The 25820-nt window shown below is 40.3% G+C and overlaps 1 protein-coding gene across 1 annotated transcript in view; it reads left to right on the top strand.

The window, feature by feature from the left end:
* maml2 (mastermind like transcriptional coactivator 2) overlaps positions 1-25127 on the top strand; it is a 34462-nt gene extending 9335 nt beyond the window's left edge. Inside the window, exons 2-5 of the mRNA XM_079677086.1 lie at positions 16665-17870; positions 23189-23353; positions 23476-23584; positions 23672-25127. Coding sequence (XP_079533212.1) covers positions 16665-17870; positions 23189-23353; positions 23476-23584; positions 23672-24504 — 2313 coding nt within the window. The 3' untranslated portion in view covers positions 24505-25127. The remainder of the gene's footprint in view (positions 1-16664; positions 17871-23188; positions 23354-23475; positions 23585-23671) is intronic.
* Positions 25128-25820: the final 693 nt, after the last annotated feature.

The raw sequence follows: 25820 nt of genomic DNA, 5'->3' as shown, positions 1-25820 counted from the left end.
AATTGAAGAGAGGGGAAGATTGTGTGTGTGTGTGTGTGTGTGTGTGTGTGTGTGTGTGTGTGTGTGTGTGTGTGTGTGTGTGTGTGTGTGTGTGTGTGTGTGTGTGTGTGTGTGTGTGTGTGTGTGTGTGTGTGTGTGTGTGTGTGTGTGTGTGTGTGTGTGTGTGTGTGTGTGTGTGTGTGTGTGTGTGTGTGTGTGTGTGTGTGTGTGTGGGGGAAAAAAGGAAAAGGAGGGGCGGTGTAGGGTAGTGCCTTGGAGTGTCTTTCCAGAAGTGCTTTGCTACCCAGTGCTGAAACTGGAACCCTGTGGGAACAAGCATGTTCAGGTGTATTTTATGTGCAGTGCATGGAAGGTGAATTGAGGAGACGAAATGCATGCAAAAGGAAACTCAAGCAGTATTTTGCTTCTTTATTTACAACAAGGCCTTAACATAGACCTTTTTTTAACCATGTCTTTAATGGTTTCTGTTCGTTTTTGGCTGTCATATTGTGTACTGACTTCAAGGTTTTGTTTTTGAGCTGTTCTCACACTTATCTCCCAATCAGCTACCTGATATGTCAGTTTCCTGGACTTGCTCCTGTAAACAGATCTGATTATCGCAGCTGCCTGCACTGGAGAACAAGGTGTGGATGTCCACTAATGTGTTACCATGTTAACATAATGTCCTCACCTTGTTGTAATTTTTTCCTCCAGCCTTACAGTACATGGCTTTTATAGGTTCACAACAGGATTTATTTATCAGAAAAAAACATTTGCAGCCCAAATGTAATCAGCCACTTCGCTTCTCTGTAGAAGAACAATTGGGTTCAGTGCAAGGCAGCTTTTTTTTGCGGGACTTCAAACAACCTCTTCTCCCCAGGGTCATTACCCCCGCTCAGGAAATGAGAAAGTGGGCTCCTGATGTCACTGGCAAACCCCTTGCACAGAATTCCGGGTTAAACCGGGAGTGGGGGAGGGTGGAGGGGAGGGCCATGCTAGATCAGAGTTCAGACATGTTTACATTACAGCTCAGGATATTTCTCAGAGCCCGGCCAAGCTGCTGAAGTTCCCAGGCTCCAGAGACGCAGAGTGCTGAAAAGAAGCACAAGCATTCACTTTTTCTTCTCTCCTCTTCCTCCCGCTTCACTACTCTGGAGTCTAAGTCATAGTTCAAGTCCATTTACATAGAAGTAATGTTCTGTTCTTTGATACAGTTGTCCTTTGGGGAATATTATAGATGTGAAACGTGAAAGGTGAAAGTCACCAACGCAGTTGACATAGACAATGTTTGAAATGTCTGAAAGGATGTTGTGACATTGTTAAGACATGAATGTTGGGAACTAATGACAAACTCGGCTCAAGCATACATTGTTCAGTTATTATTCATTTGTTTCAGTCCTTGACATCTCCTTTTCTTCAGCTTCACGTCCTCTGAAGAAGAAATTGTTTTAATATGCATATCCCTTTATTATTCTCAGCACTGAAAATGTGGCCAAACACAACACTTTAATTCTGTCCTATCTTTAGAAATTAGAATTGTACTTAAGTCAACCAACTGAGCTTAGATGTTTAATTTAATATTTGTATCAGTGTTGATACAGCTTGGTGTAGATTCAGGCTTGACCGCAGCATGAAACTATCGTTTAATTGATTATTGTTGTGCATTGTGATGGAATATTATCTAGGAGCCTCACGGACCGCACTACTGCCTCACCCGATGGATCTGCCATTCTGTTTCAACAATATAATTAGTTTGAGTGTCAGTGAAGAATTTGAGAGGATTTCCCCGTTTATTTGAACATTTTAGATCAAATTGTTCATAGTTTTAGTCATTGTTTCTATTATTGGTTTGATAATATTGTACTTACCCGGATAATTGCTGATTGCTGGGAAGATGACATCATTTGCAAATTTCCCCTCTGTGGGACTAATAAAGGTATTCTGATTTCCAAAAAGGGGCAGACAGGGCAAACAATGTGAATGTTCAGCATCAGACAGGTTTAAAACACACCGCAGGTTAGCCAATTTATTTAGGAGGCGACAAAGGAAAACTGAATTACCCGAACTATCAGTTGCTTTAACCTACTGTACTCGCAGTGTGCACACACAGTTTTCCCGAGCAATAATTGTTTACGTTTTGGCATTACCTCCAAAGAAAGCTAACAATCATGTTAAAAAAGAAAGCTGTAATAAAATGGAATTCTCTCTTGATAGTATCAATTACAGACAAAGTATTCTTTTCTAAATATCCTCTGCTTAAAAGAAGGTATTGGTGCTATATCAGCCTTCAAAATCCCACAGCTGTCAAGTCGTAATTCGAATGCCTCAGACTGCCTCTCCAGCCTGTCTGGAGCATCAGATCCGGAGGAACATAGATGGTCTTGTTTCTTGCCGCGGCTCTGCCAGGAAGGCTGAGAAGTGGCAGCTGGAATGTTTGTGTTAGTGCTGGGCTGTGGTGAGGTGTCACGGTGCTGAGCTGTGCTCTGGCGCCTGCTCTCCCTCCACCTTACCTAGAGGCACACAGACACTGCTGTTAAATCTACGGCACACGGGAGGTGAAAGCAGGGGAGGATCTCTGGTCTTTATCTGCCCCGTCCAATCATCTACACGCTGGTTTTAACAGGAAGCAGGCTTACATTGACGGGACTGCTGCCTCTGCTACTAACTTAATTATGTAGCTTTAATTCAATTTTTTCAGCTTCAGTTGAATAAATGGCTCAAATGTTTTTTTGTTCTCTTTTGTTGTTGTCACAGTACATTTTGAATGGCCAAAATCAGCAGTGCCTCTAATTCTAATAATGCCACAGCTGATTCTACTGCTGAAAATCAATGAAACGTGCATGATGTTGTAGAATGTTACGCTTTGTGACCTTTGCATGACAAGTTAGAGAAATCTGTTTTCTTGCCGTGTAGGGATTACATGTAGGGGTAATGAGCACTGAGCAGTAAAATGGAGTCTCACTCTGGATTCGTGTTGCAGACAGAGTAGAGAGTATAGAGTCTTGTCTGGATGTTGGGTGGGTGGATGTATTTGCCTACAGCGTCTAAGTTTTACTTTAGGTTTTTCCTTAATGTCAGCCAAATAGTTTAGGTTGTGTAAACATAACTGTAACCTTCATCTAGACTTCATGTTGTGCTATTTGTCTAGTAATTATGGCAGCTAGGAGACTGTGATCCTGAAGTTTAAGTATCAAATAAATACTCTGTGGTGTTATACCAGATTACATTACAGGGTACAGGGAGGCATTTCTATGGTTATTAAGTTTATTTCATCTTGAAGAGAACGAAAGGGAAGTTCAAGGAGGGGATTCCTACAATGTCTGGAAGGTTTTTTTTTCACCTTAAAGACTTTGCACACTAACGGTTCCTAGTTCTCCTAAATTGTTGTATCTGTAACTTAAACATACACAGTAAATGCATAGATGAATTCATCTGGTAAAGCCAGGTGGTAGTGGTTGCCTCTATTCGATGGGAATGACTTAAGGAGATGAACATTACAACTACATGGGAGATGCTTATAAGCGGACTTGGGCCTTGATCAAATGTGTTCTGTGTCATTTTAGAAAGTTGTTGCTAGCTCATCATTCAATATGAGTGTAAACGTTATCTTAAAACCAACCACAAACTGTAAACTTCCTCCAGGCAGTGTTCAGATCATGGTAATTACAGTTGGCAAAGTCATAGTCTGTGTATCCAGCAACTTGAAGCACTCATGGAGTTCCTGCAAAAAAGTGAGACCCATCAATTCGAAAGATACAGGTGCTCAGCAACGCAAAAGTGTTGAAAATAGTTGCAAAAAATATGCTCTAGGTTATTTAAAAGTACCTTTTGGAGTGTAGTCTGCTTGTAGGCCTCCCATGGTATGGCCTCTACACCAAACACTTTAAACGTATGCTAGCTAAGTGAACCCTTAAAAATAACTTGTACCATTTAGGACTATATCAGGCACAAGGAGTGATGCATGTGTTAGATGAAGAGGTGCCTCCCAGGGATCATTAATCAATTAATTATTCAACCCTTCTCCATCAATTTCCCGCTGTCTCTCCAAAGAACAGCATGCAGCACATAGATCATTCTGAAGTTCTGGATGTTAAATGAGAGAATATGATTGATGTTATTGTTTGTAATCTTTTTTGCTCTTGATGTTTGAGATATCTAAAACACATTTAACCACGCATTGTAAGCACACAGTCAGGGAATGGTTTCTGTAACAGGGCCTCTTTACATTTTGCCTGGCTTGAATTGTTCTTTTGAATTGATGGCAAACGATCATTAAGCATGTAACGGCTGCATTCTTTTCATAGCTGTTAGTGAGAAAGTGGGGTTATTATGTGTGTGTATGCATGATAACAAGAGGGAGAAAGAGAGTGAAGGGAACATTCCTTTCTCACTCCCACTCTCCACCACCACACCCCCATCGCTACTCACTGCCACCCCACCCCCAGTTTCCTTCCTGTGCTTTTTTTAGAGTCTATTGGATGTTTTTCCCACATCCGGCAACAAAGCCAGCCTTTTTATGCCATAACCTATAACAGCATGGTGTTCTGTGGTTAAACTACACAAACATGGACAAATGTGATAAATTAATTGACTCTACTCTCTTTTCTAACTTCACTTCCTTGTTCACTTAGCAGATTGCTTAGTCTTGTCGGGAGGGGTGTGTCTTTGAAGAGCCGAAACAGTTTCCATCATGTACAGTATTTTCTGTAAACACTAAACAGTGTCCTGTTACTAGGGCTAGGCTTAAGTGGCAAAATGTTCTATCACGATATTGGTAATTTAATATTTGAAAAGGTATATATATAATAAATAAATAGTATATGAAATAACCCCATGGTGAAAGCTATTTTTGCATAGTCTGTGTGATTAACTACCTGAAAAGTACTGGGTAGTTTCTTATTAAATTCACCTAAATGCATAATAAACATAACAATATTAATTTAAATGTAACAGAAACTGTATTTACATGCATACACACAATTCACAGCTACCAGATTAAGACACTCGCTTGATTATTTCACTGAGAGTAATGTAAAACAAAGGAAGGTGTACTGTATTTTATTACAACAGAATTATAGTGAGATAAGCGATAAATTATCATATTGATAACACCTGCAATACCTGCAACAGTGAAATATACTGGCTAACACGTAGATGTACATTTCTTGTCAATATCTTACACTTTAACCTCATAACTGAGACTACAGGATATATAATATATACTATGTGGCTCACATTTTGTATAATCAAATTCACTCATCATTGAGCAGCCTGTTTATTTTTCGCAAGGGAAAATCTTATGAAAAGTAGGAAGGAGAAGAATAGTAATAGCAGTTCAGACAAAGGTGAGCAAAACGTTCATGGTTAAGAAAAATCAAACATAAAAATAATTATTTCTTGTATTGTATTATATGAATTTACTGTACAACAGTTGTATAACCTTGGTCCAACAGGGACATTTCTTATTGGGCTACAAGGTTTTGTGTGTGTTGCAGAGCCATGGTTAGCCACTAAACAATCGACAGCAAGGCTGATTTGAAGCCCTTCACCCAGCTCACATACAATTTTACCACCTGCACCACCTAGAGGTGAGTGTCAGAGCTGCAGTTGTTCCTGTCTGGCTGCTACTAGTTAAAACTGCAGTGCTAGGTCTACAGGTCTGAATCTGACCCTGCCATTGGATAATAGCTTGGTATTATGTTCTTTACATCAATGGTAATGTTTGTCCTTGTGACGGCAAAACAACTATTGATTTAGTATTTGTTTACCATAAATGTAGAGAAATAGATCACAGAACATTCACTTTAAATATATGATTTAATACCCAATTAAAATGTAACAGTCATCTTAAGAATTGTATATTTAAATAATTTTAGCATATACCGGTAGCTTCTTTCAATAGTTAGTACATTAAACTGACTGAAGAACTTTTCAAAGCACCGACTACAATACTGACACTTGTGTTTATCAGGGTCTGTCCTCATTGTCATTCCAGTGAATTAATACCCTTGGTAAGAGGGAATTTTCCCCTCTATTATGCTGCCTTGGCTGAGTTTGAATCACCAAGCTCATCTGTTTTGCCTGAAGTAGTCAAAGCGAGGGAAAAAAACAGCTGTCTAGTCGGTGAAGGGATGCCTTGCCAGTTGAGCTGTGAAATCCACACAAGCAAGCAGGATAATCGCTTCTACCTAGACCATATCCTGGGATGGAAATGCAGATAGTTCCATGAACACATCCCCGACCTAACAGGGTGTAATTTAATGTGACAGTAGCTTAGTGTATAATGCGGTATCCCAAAACATTGACATTGGCAGTTATGTTGTTTTTTCGTGAAAGGGATTTTTTTTACCAAGCAATGTCATACCATGCTTCATTTTTAAACAAACATAAATTACCTTTACTTATTTTTTGACAAAATGTTCAGATTTACACAGCCTCCAGAAATAAAACATAATACTAGCTGGCGAATTAGCAGAAGTTGATAAACTTGTATTTCCACTTCCTGATCCAATTCTTCCAACTTGTACCATCAGTGATCTCTGCCAGTTTATCTTCCATGTGGCAGCCTCTGTCCGGTCAGGTTATTGTTGTTGTACAGCACATTGCTACAGACTGGGCAAAGGAAGCATGGCCAGATTCTGTGCTTCCCCCTTTAGCAGATGCTGTGACAAAAGCCACATTGCTGCGAGTCCCTCCCCTTAGCAGCTTTCTTTGCTGTGCGTTCAGGGTTCACTGTCCATTTACTTGTGTTATACCAAGGATACACAAATAAAAAAATGTATTACAAAACATTTTTTAAATTTAATTTAGCATATGTATTGACTATTGAGTTATAAAGCATTTAGATGAGTTGGTTGCTGTATGTATGCTTTACAGTAGTGTGTAACTTGGCCTTTTAACCACTGACGGTAAGCTCACCATGAAAAACAGTTTGTCTATTTCTTAGCAACAGTCTTCTTGTTTATTTGACTAAACGCCACTGTAGCTACAGAGGACCTGCCTTTCATTTCTATGGGCTATGTTTGGATGAGATAAGAGATCATTTCTCTTTATCAGCACAAATCCTCTTAATCAGTTTGAAATCACAAAGGTTGCAAAGTTTTTCCCTTTACTTTGAATGAATCACCTCATGGGAAAGTTGTTTTTTTCCAGTTAGGCAGATTACCTGAGAAGACACTCTGCGTCTCTCCCACCAGCTGCGACATGTAAAAAGACCTACAGCATTAATTCACAAGGCCCACTTAGACACACACAAGAGCGTCCTGCATGCAGAAACTTGCTCTGAGACACAGGCTCTGCCGCAACCTTGAACTCTCCCTGCCACTGAGAGCCACCGTCACCCCACAGTGGTGAGCTCAGAACCTGAAGGCCTTTACGGGTGGTGGGCAAACCTCGGGATCAGATCCTTTCAAATTATTCTAATTTGATGAAGTATGTATACAAAATGATTGAATTAAAAAAACTCAAACACTACACAATCACTTTGCTCAATGTTTTGCCTCATTTATTAAATCAAAATGCTGTTAATTGACACTTTCTCAATATACCATTTCCATACCACCATAAAGAAATAGGAGAAAACATTCAAACAACAACTAGTGTTTGCATACTGGTTTTTGTCAGGACAGGAAGTTAAACAAATCAGTTCCATTCTATATTAAATGCAATGGAAACTGTCTTTATTGAAGTTTCTCTCTAAAAACTACCACATTTTTCAAGACTGCATCGTAACACTTCATGGCAACGATATCATTTACCTTAGCCCAATGTTACTGTAAAGAGCATTGAATCACCCTGCATGGAACTTAGCTGGACCGTCTTTCAACATGGATTTGTTGTGAGTTAACTGCGCTTCAAACACCTTTTCTATCATCCATGAAAGCCAATAGTTTCAGGCCCAGACAGTACTCAGAACTGTACTGTAGAAAAACGAGTGCCATCACAGATTATAAATGTTGTCGTTGACTTGGTACAAAATGATCGGTTCTCGTGACATGCCTGACCAATACTGCATAAAGTTATGTAGCATAGTTTTATGTTTTCTTCTCTAGCTGATGATTTCTTTAGGTTTCATTTTTTTGTGCCAGGTAAACATGATCCAAATATGTTAACCAGTCAAAACAGCCTGAAAAACTGTCATTCTCTAGTCTAGGACACTTCTATCTGGAATCAAGGCCAATAGTTTATCTTAATTTGTTTTTCATGGATGATGGTATCTAACTAATTATCTAAGATATATCTGTGTCATGTGATGTTGTGTTTTTGTCCTTCTGGGAAATGTCAGGCTGATGATACATTTTTAGAGGTCACATATTTTCTGCACCATGATCCCCAATGCTCCCCCCCACACCACACACACTTTTCCCTTGGTTGGAGTCTGTGAGAGCTCTGCAGTGTTTTCTGTGTCCGTCTCTGCCAGCACCGGTCTGCACAGTCCTTATTTGGAATGTCAGAACTGATAGGAGTGGGAGTCAAACAAAGCTTCCCACTCATTTATTTTTTCTTCTTACTTTCTAGCTTCAGCAGTCCCTTTTCCAATCCATGACTGCTCTCCTGTCTAATATGTGTTTGTAATATTAGTGAAAGCTGAGTGAGAAAACTCAACAAGTAGACCCTTTTCAACTTTCCAAGCTTTCTCCATTGAAGCGGTTTAAATCACTAAATGTGTTTCCCCTCTCTAAAAGCATAAGGCTTATCAAGACCTGGCTGAGTGATGCAGCATTAGCACAGCATTAACCACTCAGCCCAGGTTTCCCACGGGATGTAAAATGGATACTTGTTTCATTGGGAAATAGCCACAGCAATGCTGCTAAAGATCACTTTGCTGCGATCACACCCGATATTGACACATATTGTTTCCTGATTTGGAACCGCAGTCACTGTGCTTACAAGGGATCATCCAAGCAATTCTTAATTCGAATTGAGTGATACGACATAAACTGCTCATAAGTACTGAATATGGTACAAGATTATCTCATCAATAGTTGCAGCACTTTCTAAATAATGCACACTAGAGGGATGCCTGGCGTTGGGCTAGTGAAGCTAGATGATTCTTTCTCGTGGCCAGAGATATGACTGGAAAGGCTCTGGACTGTGTTGCTCAACTCAGCAGTGGCACTGTTGGCTCTCACCGTGCCGCAGCTGCATACTGAAGAGCAGCCAGATGTTGGAGATGGTGAAATGAGCCCAGCGAGCAGGAAACGGCTCTGCATGCCATAGGACTCGTCTTTGAAAACAGGAAGGGAACTTGTTCCCTGCTTATGGGCCTTTTCCTGTGGCATGACCGGAGGCAGGCCTTGTGTTTGACAGTAACTGGGAAAAAGGTACTTGTGGTTGAATGGCAATGGCCTTTTAAGGGTACAAACATTCTCGGACAGCTTTCAACCTGTTGGACCTGTTGGATTTGTTTTAGCAGAAGAATGAAAACATTAGATTTTCCATTATTTTATGTGGCCTTATTTTCCCATGTTATTCTCACCTCTGAATTCAATACATTGTTAAGTACTGTGATTAAAAACACCTATGTAACTTGAATGTTCTAGCCCATGTCTTGTAACTCCACATACATACCCATTCTTTTAGTGCTGTTATTACATTCTATATTGTCTAAGTATTTATAACATCCAACGTATTTGCTTGAGGATGATATTGTTCACAGTGACCTCTAGTGTCTGCAGGGATTGATATCTCACCCCTAAGCCCTTGCTGTTAACAATAATTTAATGTTATGCTTTACTGTATGTTAACCTTCTCACACCCTCAAGCAGTTTCCCAGCCTAGAAATATTTCATCTTATGCCACTGGCATGTAAGTGCGCATGCAGTATACCAATTTAAAGAAACATGTCGTCATGGTAGACTCAGCGTGTCCTTTAATTTTCAGTGTAGCACTTTAGATGTGGATTGGAATAGTGAGAGCTGAAAGAGGGTGTTTCCAGCTCATAGGGTAATGCAGGAATGAGCGTTTAAGCTAACTGAATAAAACCCACAGCGTTACAGTGGCAGCTTAGTCTATATGCAGTTGGAAGGAAGGAGCTGTACTTTAATGTGTGACTCGCTCTGGGCTTGTTAAACGGTGGGGCGTCTTCCTGTCCATTGCCTTTCTCTCTCAAAAGATGACTAAGTGAAGACAAAGCTGTCTTCAATAGGAAAAATGATGCTGTGTCTAAAGATCAGGATGTGGCAGTTAAACCTGGAAAAGACTTTTCAGTGTGCTCAACATGTTAGGGCCAGTGCATGCGAACACATCCTGTAGTTTCTCACTTTAAATCACTTATTGAAGGGATCCCTTTTACTGAAGGAGCCACAGTGATGCGTGCTGCATGGGATTGCTCCTGAGTCCAGGGAGCTCTCAGTCCTCCACGGTAAATGTCTCTGTGGTTAAGAATGACACGCAGATGAGAGGCGACAGCAGTGTCAGGAGCTCTGTGAGCCACATGGCCATGGGTGATGTGATGTGACGGCTTGTCACTGCGATGTTGGTGACCTGTGGTAAGTCTGCAGTGGCGTGGCCTAGCTGGTGCTGTGGTGATGCCTTGACAGAGCTGGCCTACCCCCCCCCCACACAAACACTCACTCACACACCCCATATTTGTTCCCAGGATCACTTCACTGCTATCCTGTCATCCTAGGTATTTGAGGGCCTGCAGGAACCGCAGCTCTTGAACTCCCCCTGACATGATTACATGATTATACTCAATTTACAATTGGCCATTCAATATCTGACCATTAATAATCATTTGGGTTTCAGATATTAACAGTGGGGCGGGGGTCAAGTTGTCAACCGTTGTCAAGCTCTTTTGAAATAATTACTCCATGAAAAGACTACATACAGTATCACATTCACATATGCTAAATGATAAGATTTTAAGACCTTTAAATACAAAATATATGGGGGAAGGACATTAAATATATGAATGAAGAAGACCAATACTTGTTTGTGGCTATGATTTTTCTCAATAGTATACACATTATTATGCAATACAATATTTGGAATTTTTGCTATTTAACCATTATTATCCTTCAATCTGAATTATTTGCATAAATGTGAATAATATAAAAAATAAAATAAAACCTCTGTTTAAAAAAAGTAGATTAAAATCAGTGTTTCTAACGAATCAAACAATCCAACAGCAGTCTACTGTCAGTGTTGTAATGGGTGTGCAGTGAGGGGCCCTACATATTTTCTTCTGGGGTCCATGCATATTTTCGGGGCAGCTTCCCCCTGCCTCCCTCAGCCCCGAGGGCATCACATTAAACTCATCTGCTTGACTCTGAACAAAGCACATGCCAAAGCCAGAGCTGATTGGAATGCCATTTTTTACACTTTGCATTTGGATAATGGAGGGCTGATATTTGAATGGCAAGTGTCTCCAACAGGATTTTTTTCTTTGTGTGCAAGCTGCGTTTTATTAAAATAGCAAGTTTCTCCATGGAATGTCGGAGCTGAGCTACATTAACTGTTAAAAAAATGTGCCTTCAGTAAACATAATGGATGATTTCTCTTCAAAGGAGCTCTTATCATCTCTTCCCATTTCCCAGAGGCTGCCACAAAGCTGCTTCTCTTTTTTTCTCCCTGCTGCCGCTGCTGCTCATCCTTCTCTCCTGCCTGCTCTCTCGAGGGCAGCCTCAATCTAATACAACTGTGTCAGGAAGTGCGGGGATGCAAAGTGCTGATGAGCCAAAAGTAGCCCACCTCTGCAGTGTGCTGCTTTGTCCCAACCCGAGCCAGCCTGATTAGGGAAGCACACCATGAACCTTGCCTTGTATCCCTGTGAAACCTTATGGCACATGCCCTATAGAAACAGATTAAATATTATCTTATTTGTTCGGGTAACGATGTGTTCTTTTCCCAGTGTTTTCAGTTATAAACCCTTTTTTAAATAATTTACCTATAAAGGCTACCAATGGTATCATTTTGTCAGACATTAATCTTCCACCAAAACCCTACAAAGATATTTTAATTTAATGCCAAAAGTAGCTGCCAAGATTTCCGTGAGGCAGCTATCTAATATCTCTGCCACACATTGCTTCAATAGATATCTAGTTCAGTATTTCCTGCTGGATTATCAAAAAAACACACCTTATACTGTATATGCTGGTGTGGCACTTTTTTACAGACACGTTCAGCTGTTTGTTGCTTAGTGTTCAGTTATTCTTAGTGCTAGGCAAATATAGTCTGTATATTATAACTTCAAGGCAAAAATATTGAAAGCTCTGTTTGAACTAGAACTAGAATGCTGTTTGTATAGCATCTAATCTTGATTATTCTTGTTGTTTCTTAGTAGAAATACATGTGAACATCTCTCTCTTACCTGAAATGTGCTGATGCCTTAAAGCCATGACTTGGTAACAAACGGGGATTCAGACACAATAATAAGGGATACAGGAAAGACTAAGCAGAATCTGTCAGCCCCCCTGACCTGATTAAACTGGAACTACACATTGCCTTGTGAATGAACATACTATCACAGCCTTAGCTGCCTTACCTCCCTTCACATAATTAAACATTTCAAGTTATCCAGGATGTTTTAATTCAATTTCTCTGGATATAATATAATCGCTCACAGCTTAAGACGGCTAGTAGAGACCCTTTAATTAAAATGAGCCCTTTACACTTTCTCAGCATTCTGCAAGCAGATAGCTGACTGTTGTATGGCAGCTGATCATTGGCACTGGTCTGAGGGCTCTTGTTTCTTATCTGGCAATAAAGAGCTGAAATCCCCTCTCGCAACAGTATACAACCTGCAGAACCACATAAATATTATGTCTCCCTAGGAACACAATAGTCGTATTTATTCCTTTTATTTTTGGGGGCTGTTTTTTCCATGTCAAATGCCTAGAGGAGGGTTTCTAACTCTCGCTGGAGCGAATTGCAACATGTTTCAGGGCTCTGGTGAATAGATTAAAGGCTGGTGAGCTCGTTCTTTTGGTGAGCCACACTCAAACACAAAACCTTCGAACACTTGTAAACCTATACCCTTCAAGTATGCATGGCTCGGAGGACTGTGCCACCGGACTGACAGATGGTACCAGGAGGCCTGGTGTTGCCTCCCTGTGATGGCTCACCCGGAGCCCCATCCACAGTGCTCAGCATCACCACACTGCTCAGCTTGACACAAGCTAGCAGCCCTCCAGCTCCCAGGAATAGATAGCCTCTGTTGACAGGGCCAAGGTCAGGTTCCTCACTGCCACAGTCAAAGAGCATCGATAAGCAGCATCCAAATGCTTATGCTCAAAAGTAAAATCCATTCTGGTTTTGCGAAGCTTATTTTCTCGGAAATTGTCCACAGTAAAAAAGGACACAGTTTGGATGGATTCCAAAAAAAGTTGGACCTCGTTAAAATCTGTAAAACACTGTGTTCTTTTTCTCTTTCTTGTAGCTGTGAGATTCTTTTGTTGGCTTTGGTTTTGTAATAATAAAAACATATTTGAATGAAAGTTCTGCTTACTGCAAATTGAACCCCGATAGTAGGGAAGTTGCGTATTAACAGCACAGAAAACAAGCAGTAATTCCCCCATCTCTAAGAATATTAGTATATTACACGTATGTTTAAACCTCTCGTGCAGCAGGAGTCACTTTCAAAGTGATTCAGAGCTTCTAAGCTCATTAAATGTTAATCAGAAAATCTATTTTCAGATCACATGGAGATCTGTCAAGAGGATTTCAGGCCAGCTAAGAGGCCGCTGCTTCTGAATGCTGCGTGATCAGGATGGTCCTTTATTTGAGAAATAATTCAAATCTAAAAAGTATATGTTTTTTTGGTACCCAAATGAAGTTTACACACATGACATTGATCTAACCTTGATAAAACCATGATTTCACTCCTTTTAAAAGCTTTTGAATTTCAACGAAGAACTGCTCTTGACTTGAGTCCGTTTTTATGGCACACAGGCAGTAGTGAGGCAACCCAGCCTCTCAATGGCTTTTTGCAACGCATCCACTGTCCTCTGCATAATTCATGATGTGTTTTCTCAGACAGTGCCTTGAACCATGAGGAGTGCTCCTGTCTGTCTTCCACAGAAAGAGCCCTCTGGTAGGGGAGAGTGAGCTGCACACACTGGAGGGCCTGTTTTCATCTGCATTTGGAGGAAAACAGATGTCCAGTAGCCTATAGAGACGCACAATGTTTAATGGTCTGGATCTCAGTGAAAATGGTGAAAAGGAGCTAAAGAAGGAGACCTTTTGTAATGAAATCGTGGACCATCTCCAAGTTAAAATTGTATGTGTCTCTTTAATACTCCGTATAAGCTTGGCATCGTCTATCCAGTCATTACATCATCTGACAAGCTTTCTTTCTTTTGAGTCTCTTGTAAGAACTTTTTTCGACTGAGGCAAACTTTTAGTACTTTTAAAATCAAAATACAAGTTGCTTCTCTGCAAGTAATGCATTGTCCACTTAATTTTTCATAAACAAAATGCTAACTAAGCTAATATGAAAAGAATGTAATGTCAAAGACAGGGTAACACTGAACTAAAAAAAACATATTCTTTTATTTATTTGTCAGCCCATTGATAACATATAATGCTACTGATATGGTCCTATGTGTTTCAAACAGGGTTGGATCAAAATGAAATATTGTGCATTTTTTATTAATAGTTAATCGATAAAGTATACATAGAAAACGATGTATTTCCATGCATTTCAGTATTTGTTAGGTCAAAGTCTTGAGTAAGATGATTTATAACAAATTATTTGTCAACTTTGTTTTGTTTGGTAAAAAGTAATTCTCTACATATTATAATACAGTTGTAAAAAAAAGGGACTATTTTAAGAGTAACATGTCCTTAAGATTATTTGGTCGAGGGACCTTTAATGCACCATCAACTAGAGTTTTGAAACTGGGTTCTGCCTCCAGCTGCAGAACTACAGGGGCAAAATATTGTGTAGTTGACACAAAGAAAAGGAAACGCGTTGGTCACCCTTGCTTGACTTTGACACTATTCACACACTCCAGCTCTCTTTTTTTCTTCCATGAACGCAATCTTTTTCTTCTACTGTCACACATGTTGTTGTAAAGCTCCAGCAAGTACCAAGTGCAAACATATAGATTTATTTCCAGGTTACCATTCATTGTATTTAAGTGCATGCAGAAAAAAACAGCAACTCAAGATAATGCTTTAGAAAATGTTCTGCACTAATGTGAAGTACAACAGCTTCTACTTACCGTGCTAAATGCAAAGCCACTGCTGTGATGCTCTGAATAGAATTGATCATTTTAGTATCCCTCCCACTCTCAGTACAACACCACCATCAACATAATCATAATCATCCACATCCATTCGATATGTGGAAAAGCATAAACACGTATTAGTTTTAATAAAGGAGGCTTGGTGAATCACAGATGTGTTTGTATGTATGATTAAAATGTGAAGATATATCTCTGAACAATTGTTCGAAGCATTAGCAGCAGTAATACAGACACAAACCGAGTGGAAATATAGTGAACTGCAGGATACACTCCAAACCCTCAGGCTATGAATCATCTTAATGTAATGTGTGCCAGCAGGTGGAAATGACTCAAATGTGTTCCCACTGTGAAATATGCAACACACTCCTCTCCTGTCTGTGCTCAGGTTGGTGTGCAATGCAAGCCTTTTAGTTTCCATGCAGGCGCTACGTTAAAAGACAGTCAGATAATCAGCCTTTTCTATATGTACACAACCCTGTGCCTGTAATTACTACCAGCGAGAACATTTGTAAGGACTTCTAGACTCGCGCGGAGGGAAAAACCTGCTTTGTTTTGTTGACATGACAATCATATCTGCTCCTCAATATATAAATAATCTATTTTTCATATAATAACATGCACATTTTGTTTTGCTTCAGTTTTTTGGAGATGTTAGTGAGTGGTTACAGCTGTGAGTCATGTGGATATGCTCATTACCTTAAATGAAGACAACCAGATAGGACAAAAGGAAGTCAGGTTTCTGCAGCAGCATGTTAAGCAGAATCTCAGCCACAAAGGAGAAACTCCGCTATCTAACGAAGCACAATGGAAGAAAAAAATGATGTATGCAAATGAGGGAAACAAAGACCCTATTCTTCTCTCTGCAGTCTGTCGACTGTATTAGATTCCTAGTTATCTTTACAGCCCATCCTCTGCACACCATCTACATTTTATCAACACACTTTACCTCATCCATGCATGGAAAGTGTTTCAATACAACTATATATTAAATGTAAAGTATTATTTGAATAATCAGATGTTTACAATGTAACACGACTCTGTGATTTATGTCAGAATAAAGCATTTTAGACATCACTGTTTTAAAATCAAAATGTATTCCACATAAAAAAACACTGTCTATTAATAAAAGTAATCTTCCTAAACGTCCCAAGCTGGCCTAGTATGCAGCATCTTTAGGCCTGGGAGCAAATTGTGAAATTGAATTAATTTACATGGTGATACTCTGAGCTGGATGTCAAATGTAATGCATCCACTCTATCACCACAATTCAAATTGGCTCACGAGACAGCTTTGGAATAAAGTGTAGAAATTAAAAACCTTGTTAGGAAAATGTTTTCTTGTGGGTAAGTCTTCTATTAAAATTCAGACTCCATTACCGTTGAGATCTTTTTTTAGAAAAACACTTACCCTGTAAATAATATATTAATGTAATGAATATGAGGTATCAAGTTTTTCTGAAGTGTTTTTAAATCTCCATTCCGTTATGTCTTTCAGCTTCAAGGATCTTTGCGCAGGAAGATTGAGGGCCATGCACCAGGAAACGCATCAAAGCAGAATGGGCTCTCGTGTGGTTTCTCTGGATCTGACTTTAAGCGAGTCCGTATGGACACGGGTGGCCTGGGACATGGACCCTGCAACCATAACTTAACCCAGTCTCATTCCCTGCAAGGCTCCTCAACCATGGGCATGCAGAGGAAGAATTACATGATGCCCCATGGAGTGGGGTCAGACATATTCAACATGACCCTGAAAGAAATGAAAAAAGAGCCCATTGAGGTGCAGTCTTGTGGCCAGTCAAACGCAGAGATGATCTTTGACTTCAAAGATGAAGGCGGTGGTCAGATTGACCCAGATCTCCAGGATCTTTTTGATGAGCTGACAAAGACAGTTCCAACGTTGAATGACCTGGAGTTTGAGAAGATGCTGAAGCAGGATGATACATTCGGTTTGGACCTTGGTCGGCCGAGCTCGGCAGGAACAGCCAGGAATCTGTGTCCCCCATTGGATAGGCCCATAAAGATGGAGCACTCCCCAGACTTTGGCCCAATTCACGGTGGCTCGCCACAGCTTCGACCAGCCTCAGCGGGACCCTCTTTCACGTTGACCAGCACCCCTACACCCACCTCGTCACAGAAAGCTAACAATCAGGCAGGACACCCTAGAGCTCTGCCCTGCTGGCCAGAGATATCCCACGCAGAGCAGCTGAAGCAGATGGCAGCAAACCAGCAACAGCCAAGCACTCTGCTCCATCACCACCATCAAACACCACCTGCAGGATTGACCAACTGGGCTCCCGCCATGAGTACCAACTCCTCCACCAGCGCCTTCCCCCAGGACAAGGTCTCCAACCCGGCCCAGCTCAACCAGCAGAGGATTGGCCCTCAAAGTAAAGGGATCAACAACTGCCTCTTCAAGTCAAATGGCCACAACGGCTCCCATCATTTGGACATGAAGATTCTCAGCACCAAACCAACCTTGCACTTCAGCCCTAAAGCACCCCATTCTGCCAGCCAACCGATGCCCATTATGGGGAACTCTGTGAACAAGGCACAGCCGCAACAGTCGCTGTCAACCGTCCAGAATCAGCCCCATCCATCCCTCCACTTTCAGAACCAGCAGATCTCCACGTCAGGGACTCTCTGCCTGCCGCCCAAGCCGGTTCCCTCAGGACTGCCGTTCAAACTAGCACAACAGCGACAGGTAAGGCAATTACACTCTTGCTCTCAGGTGAACATCTCCAAATGTTGACTGAGCAATTTTTACCATGTCCAAATCTAAAGAGGAGCATGAAATTCAACCTTACTATACAAATTACAGTCCCTGAATGTAAGCTGCAAAGCCTTCTAAAGACATACGTTACATCTAACTTTATATATGAGTGTATCATATATATGGCATTAGAGTCGCAAGGATTTTGGAATACATGTGCCACCATCACGCTTTAAAATAAAGTACAACAGAGGTAGTGCAGGTAAGTTATTAGGTACATGTTAATTAATGGCAGTAACCAAAATCTAAAGTGTCCTAATACAGTGCAATGACTTAAAGGTACATTTCCAATGAATACAAATGTCCTGTCTGGTTTTATTTCTAACTGGGTTGTGTGATTTTGTTACGCCCTATATACCAAGTAAATAGTATCACTTGTTTACTGAAGGTATAGTAACATGATGCAGTGCAGTCAAGCTCACTTTGTTCCCTCCCTCATCAATCGGCTCCCTCAGTTTCCCCGCAGCAGCCAACCTGCTGTCTGAACAGTAACAATGCATCGCTGTTTGTTTTGGGATTTTATTTTCATTGTTCTAGCTGCTTGACTGTGCCTTTGCTCTTGTGAATCCCTTGAATATGTATTTCCCCTCAAAGTGTTTTGACGATGACACAGATTGCCAGAGCATGGTAGATTAAAATGCAGGACTTCTAATTTCTCTGCTTGTCATGGTGGCTCCCCGTCAGCGCACAGATATGCACAGCGGGATTTGCTAATTGGAGGTTGTTAGCTACAAGGGACAAGTGGTGGAAAATGACAGTAATCTGCTTAGCCTGGTGCCGGAGGTTGAGCCACTGATTTGTTATGATTGGGTAGATTTAGACCGTCCCCTCTTTCCTTTTTGCTCTAACAGTATCTGCGGCTGTCTTTGTGTGAAATGATAATGCGAGCCACACAAGAGAGCTCTCATAACCTTTACAGATCAAGGGAAGTGCTTGAGTGACTGGGAGATGGTGGGAGGAGGGGGAGAAGAAGGGAGTTATTCAGACATGGAAGTAAACAAGGTAGGAAGGCAAACACATCATCAGTCATGGTTAAAACAGAGCCGGTTTTACCACTACGGTGTCAGAGAGCCACTTACACTCTCAACAAAATGTCCCTTTTTAAAAATCTACATTATCACAAGTTTCTATCCTTGTGTGAAAAATCAAAACAAACCTTTTTTTCAGGATTATTTCAATATGAGTATTAGCAATAATGATGAAATAATAATGTATCAGTGGTAATATGTTTGTGCTTTTTAACCTAATATAACACGTTTAATAAACAAGTGATAAGCATTAAAGAAAACAACATTTCATAGTTAACCTTTTCAGAGACGTAGAAGAGCTGGATATGAATTGAAAGGCTTTCAATTGATTTTGATAAATGATTAAAAAAGTGAACTTTTTCAAAGCGTTCATTTCCTGAAAGTAAAAGCTCAGTTTGTTTGAACAAATAATATATGAAAACATAAACCTAGGGATATAATAGCATAGGCATTGTGAAGAAGAGCCCTCTTATAATCTTAGAACAAGTCTTTAAAAAAAGCTGATTGTGTGTGTCTTTTGCAGTCGGCATGGACAGGGTTAAAAGTCTACGTAATGAGGAAGGGACAGCTCACTGAGAGGAGCGAAAGAGTGGAGTCTCTTCCCACAGTGAATTGAATTAGTAATGCCAGAGAAATAAAGGTCCTGAAAGAGTGCCTTGAATCCCCGGTGTAACGCTAGCAACTAGCAGTGGGCTCCCTCTCACTCTGTGAAGCTGAGGACATTTCTTTTTTAAAAACCAGCCAGAGATGTGGGCTTTGGTGCTTGTTTGAAGCTACTGCTGTTTAATAATCGGTTGCTGAGTCAAACATGTCAAAATTCAAAATACACTACTCTGCAACTTTCTAGCTGTGAGGTCACACACACACACACACATAACAAAAGTAGGAATACATTCTCTGGCAGCTTAAAGTAGAGGACACTAATGCATTATGAAACCTGAGTTACTTTGGTTGGTTGGCAATGCTATTTCAAGGACACAATTTAGCTAGTCACATCAGTATAGCTGTGTTGTGCGTTTAATCTAAAGAAAGACAACTTTTTTGGGTTCCTTGACATGGCAGCGACAGCATTCCTGGTGTTGTGAAATTCTTCACAGTTATTTGGTATTTATAACGTCTGAAATAAAATCAGAAACAAAAATCTGTATGGACGTTTAGCTGATTGATTGCAGTATAGCTGTCCATTTAAGGGGATATTAAAAACAGGCTTTGTTTTCTAGCATAAATGGAGGTTTTTACCCCCTTTTTTAGTTTGAGCTACTTACCCCTTTTCACCCCAAATTATTTTGTAATTTACATTTGTACAATGGGGATTAGACCTGTTATATTGAACGGCCTCCATAATATATGTATACATTATGTGTTATCTAATTACTTGAATAATTGTAATAATATATTTATTCTGATCAATGTAAGACATAATAAGAGGTTTACCTTTTTCCATATTTGACTTTCAGTGCCGTTAAAGCTGTACACTATGTATTAGGGCTCCACGATATTGAAAAAAACGGACATTGCGATATTATTTTCCCCTGCGATATATATTGTGTTTTTTTTAACTATATTTAACCGGATGAAGGATTTTAGTCACGGACGTCTGGATCTTAACTGGTTGACTCATCATACCTTAAGTCATGATCTAACATGTCATGATAATGCATGTTGCTTACCCTCAAATAAGGGGGTTCATCTGTGAATGAAGAAGAGTGGTGTCTAGAAGGGATCCAAGTGATTAAACGTATCACATTAAACTATAGGAATTATAGGGAATTAACATGTGACCAAATAGGTAATTTAACTTTTTATTCAACAATTAAAACCTTTTTTGTGCAAATAGCAGCAAAGTACTGGACATCTTTTAAACAACATTATAAAAATAAAATTGAGAACAGCTATACACCAGCTCCTTTATGCCGTTTTGAACCTTTCTCATATGGTGTAACACCGGCAAAGGCATCTGAAATAGTTGTTTGCTGTGCATGCAAACTCAGAGCCCTGTACCCCTGACATGAGAGCCGCGCAAGTTTTCCTTATGTAGCAAGCAGCAAAATAATTGTAACATGACGTGTTTGAGTTAATTTACCTACTTACTGTAATATCGAAGGCCCTAAGAAAAAACACAATTTAAAAAATCGCACGTCCCTGCGATGTGAATAGCGCGCATGCGCATATCGCGGTTATCGCCATGACACGGTATATCGTTCAGTCCTACTATGTATACTTGTCTTGATAGATTCATACACATTTCCAACATTCTACAGAATTTTATCCAGAGTGACTTCTACTTCTGTGAAGACAGGCATTTGGCAGCAATTTCATCATCCAGTGAATAGCTTCAGCTAATACAGATTCCCCTGTAAGGCTGCACAAGAGTATGTACTTTCCTTTTCTGCAGAATAGAGTGCTTTCCTTACTCACAACACAGAACCCCAAATTACAACTTAAGAAAAGGCTTGCTCGCAGTAAATAATGACTCCTCAGCTTTTGTTGATGATCTTGTGGCACCACATCCCTCAGTTAGGATAAGAGTGGGGCCAAGGGGGTTTAGCCTACCAGGTCAATCCGGCAGTGCTGTGAAGGGAGTGCTTGTTTCCTGGGAAAGGGAACCGCGGCCAAGTCCAGATGCCGAGGCGGTCCCCAGTGACAGCGTCCTGAGTCCAGGCTGGAGGAAGTGCAGTGTGAGAGCCGGCAAGGCTGGGCCTGGATCACTGTCAGCTGCCTGCACTGCCGCAGGATGGGAGACTATATCACTCCGCTCCTTCCATGAGGCTGGAGCCACATGTGGTATTCATTAACAACAAGCTTGTGAAGAACGAGAGGGGGGAAAAAACATGGAAAACAGCTTTATGACACATCGGGATGACAGAGAGGATTACTCAGTTGTACACGCTAAAACACCCCTCATTGGGTTTTTCTCACAACAAAGATGGAATAAACTCCCTCTTTTGTAACTCTGCGGGGGAAACGTGTCTGATACTCACCATTTCTCATAGTCTCCATAACTGAATACAGTGAATCAAAGCCAGTAACAGGAGAAACCACTGTTTTGATGTGTTAGTCCCTGTGTAACCTCATTGCCATGCTCCGTTTGCTGTGTGGGTTGAAACTCGACGAGAAGGCGAATATTAGCTCATGTGAAATGGCTTGTGACTCCTGATGAGTTTCAACTTCCCTCATTCTATAATCCTGTCTTGTTAGTTCTTCAAATTTCAGCCCCATTCATTATAATTCACACACACTTACTTCCCTCTCTTTTTTCTGTTTTCCTCCCTGGGACCACAGTCACCTCCCTGTAGGGAGTCACCCTGCAAAGAATCTTTCTTCTAAGTAATAGCTCCTGCTAAATGCACTGTTACATTTCTAATCCATTTCACCCTGGGAAACATTTTAAGTCAACACAATGACTGACATTGTATACACAGGGTGTGTTGACTTGAATTTGGTGCACATTAACCTCCTTCATGACAAATGCTTGCACTTGGGTGAAGCTTGAGCGTTATGAGAGTGTCCTTGTGTCCACAAGAAGGATAGGTTTTACTTGCAGTTGATGGTGCGTACAGCTGCCAAAAAAAAACTACAAAAATATGCATTACAAGGCCATACAACATCTCAAACAGCGCACTGGTGAAAGCTTATCTGCAATGGCATATGTTCAGGAAAAGACTTCAAACAAAACACTAGTTCTCAATTTTATTTGAGTGCTGCGGACTACAACATTTTAATCAGTGTGATAGTGTCAGTAGCCAAATGGATTTCTAGTGGATGGAATGCCTCCGTGCCAAACACAACACAGTGATCAGAAAAGGAGAGTTTATTAAATGGAGGTAGTCATGGTGCTGGCGCTTAACTCCCCATTGGCACACATTTCTTGCTGTCTCAGGGATTATTTCCACTCTCTTTAGACACAATTATCAAGGGAGAAGCAGGCCTTGAGGAGGGCTCATACTCCCCCTTCCAAAAAAAGCCTCTCTCCAAAGTCTCCCTTTTTCATCTACAGAGGGAGTAGCCTTGACCACATTCTGGAGGTTGAATAGCATCTTTGACACTGGTCTAAGATGTCTTGTAGAGTTTTGCCCTCTAGTGGACAACTCGTAGTATTGCTATGTTTTGGTTTTTACATATTTCACAGTACCTGGCTCCAATTACCAGGCAAAAATACATATATAAAGAAGTACGTTTATTCACCCTAATTTTAAAACAATGTGTGTTTTTTTCTTTTAGGGGGTTCTTCCTGGTCCGAGGCTGCCCACCAATGGAAGTTTAGGAGTCATGTCAGCCCAGACGCAGCCACGGCCCCCGGTGCCCATTAACCAGCTAAAAGGCCCAGCCAAAACTCAGGCCATGCAGAGACAGCTTACTCAACAACAGCTCACTATTAGCAATTCAGTAAGAGGCCTCTTACATCACACTGCTTTGACTAATTAATAAGCACTTCAGACTTTGAGAAAATTCGGCAGAATTGATTAATCACATAATAAGTATTCACAACTTTGTCTTTCCTTTTTCAGGATAAGGACAATGCACATGATCAGTTTAATCGTCATCTTACAAGACCGCCACCTGATTACAAGCAGTCAAGAAGTATGGTGGGAGTTCAGCAAGGAAACCTCTTCACAGGTAATGTGCAGTTTTCATTAGTGGGAAGTGCTTGAATTAAAAATAAACAGCCATAATTATAATAAGTTTTTCTTGATATCTTTCTAGGTCAAAACTCCTCCCAGTCTTCCAGCAATGGTTCTGAGAATGACCTACAGTCTATGTCCTGTCACCTCCCAAATGGGCCCGGCCCGAAGATGAGTCAGCCACCATCGGACCGCAGGTTTGGTATCGGGACTGACCTTCGTCCGAATCCCTGTATTGGTCAATTCCAGCAGCATAACAATCAGAATCGAATTGGACTCAATCAAAATAAAGCTAGGTTCTTGGGACCAAGCACACACGGAAATTCTTTTGGGATGAACAATGTAGCAGGTGTACAGCAGCCAAGAACAGCTGACCTGCATTCCTCAGGGATCCCAGGACAGGCCCTCGGAGGCTTGATGAAAAATGTTAACATGGGCTGGGGCTCAGCCAACAAGCAAGTGACAACTGGACTTGTTAGACGGTTACCCAATCCCCTCCAGTCTCAGGGTGGGCAGCTGGACATGCCAACCCACCCCTACCAACAGAGGCACATCGGCCCTCAAAACCAGGTAGCACCAGACATTGGGATGCTCCCTCTTAACCCTTCACTAAGAGACACAGTTCCAAGACCAAACCAGCCGATGATGGGATCTCCATCAACAATGGGGACCCTGAACCAGGCCTCTCCTGAACAGAGGGTACCAGCAGGGAACTTTGCAGAGCCCGGCTCTAGCAGTTACCAGAATAACCGGGCCAACCGTCTGACCTTTGACTTCCTCCCTGAGGGAGACAACACAGTTCCAGGGATCAACACAGACTCAGACTTCATAGACTCTCTGCTCAAGTCTGGCTCTGGCAATGATGATTGGATGAAAGATATAAATTTGGATGAGATTCTGGGCAGTCACTCATGAATTTGGGTCACAGATTGCTATCAACCCGCAGCTCAGAGTATAGAGATTATCGGTGTTAGGGGGAACATTTGTAAATAATGTTTAAATTGAATTTTATAAACTCATATTATTTGTTATCCAAGTATACTGTATTGTTTTGTATGGTAATAACTGTGAAAGGAATTTGTGTTCTGTCCTTAGTACTCCTGCATATTTTATTCCTGGTATATCACGAAACTACTTTTCTTTTCAGTGAATGTTTATATGGTTTGTCATATTCATGCCGTAGTGCTGTGGTAAAGGATAAAATATCAATTCACACTGTGAAAAAAAACATTGCTGTGTTGCTTTCAAGTTCATCTTGGTATTCCAAGTTAAGTTTCTAAATCTGCATCCACTATTTAGCATGACGTTATTTACCTTCAGAAGTTTTGCTCAGACATGCACACGGAGAACCTTGCCACAACAAATGTTTTCTTAGTTATTGTTTATGTTTTTTCATCTGTGGTAGTTTTCGATGCAGTTTAAGTAATGTAACCCTTCATTTTTTCATGTGATATTTAATAAGTATTGGGATAGTAATGAGACATTATAATACATGTAATTAATCAAATTGATTTGAATAAACAAATATATAAAATGTGCTCATTTGGTTCACGTTTTGCCTTTTGGGATGCCTGTTTTCTTAAATATCATTCTTTCAATCATAGTAATAGTTTTCTAACAGCTGTTGTTTTGTTGTTGATTAATACATGAAAAGGTAAAGTTTGTTTAAAAAAGTGATAGTAATATGAATCTTACAAAAGTCATAGTATACTATTTCATAAAAAAAGTTATAACCATCAAATATTTCTTAAATAAGTCATTAAGTTTGTAAAAATAAAAATCCTAGTATGCCATAAAAAGGTTATAGCATAGTATATCCAAAAATAGGATAGTATGTGATAAAAATGTATACAAAATCAAAATATAGTATGTCATACGAAGTCATAGTATAGTATTCCATAAACATATTCATGAAGATGAACTCAATAGTGTCATTAAAAAAAGATTTTAAATGTTTGTGTCTATAAAATGTCATGAAGAAATCCTAGTATTGTATGTCAAAATGGACATGGTAAAGTACGTCATAGAATTATGATTAAATATGCCTAATAATTATAGTATAGTATGTTATAAAAAGTAATAGCATTATTTCATATAAAAAGTCATAGCATAGTATGTAATAAAAACGCATACTTTAGGACGTCACAAAAAGTAATCACATAGTATGTAATATAACGCATAAAAAACTCTAGTATAGTATGTCATTAAAAAGTATTGCAGAGTAAGTCATA

This window comes from Notothenia rossii (assembly GCF_949606895.1).
Source record: "Notothenia rossii genome assembly, chromosome: 4".
In the NCBI taxonomy this organism is placed as follows: Eukaryota; Metazoa; Chordata; class Actinopteri; order Perciformes; family Nototheniidae; genus Notothenia; species Notothenia rossii.
Note: the sequence above shows the minus strand (reverse complement) of the source record. Positions and strands in the feature narration are given on the sequence as shown.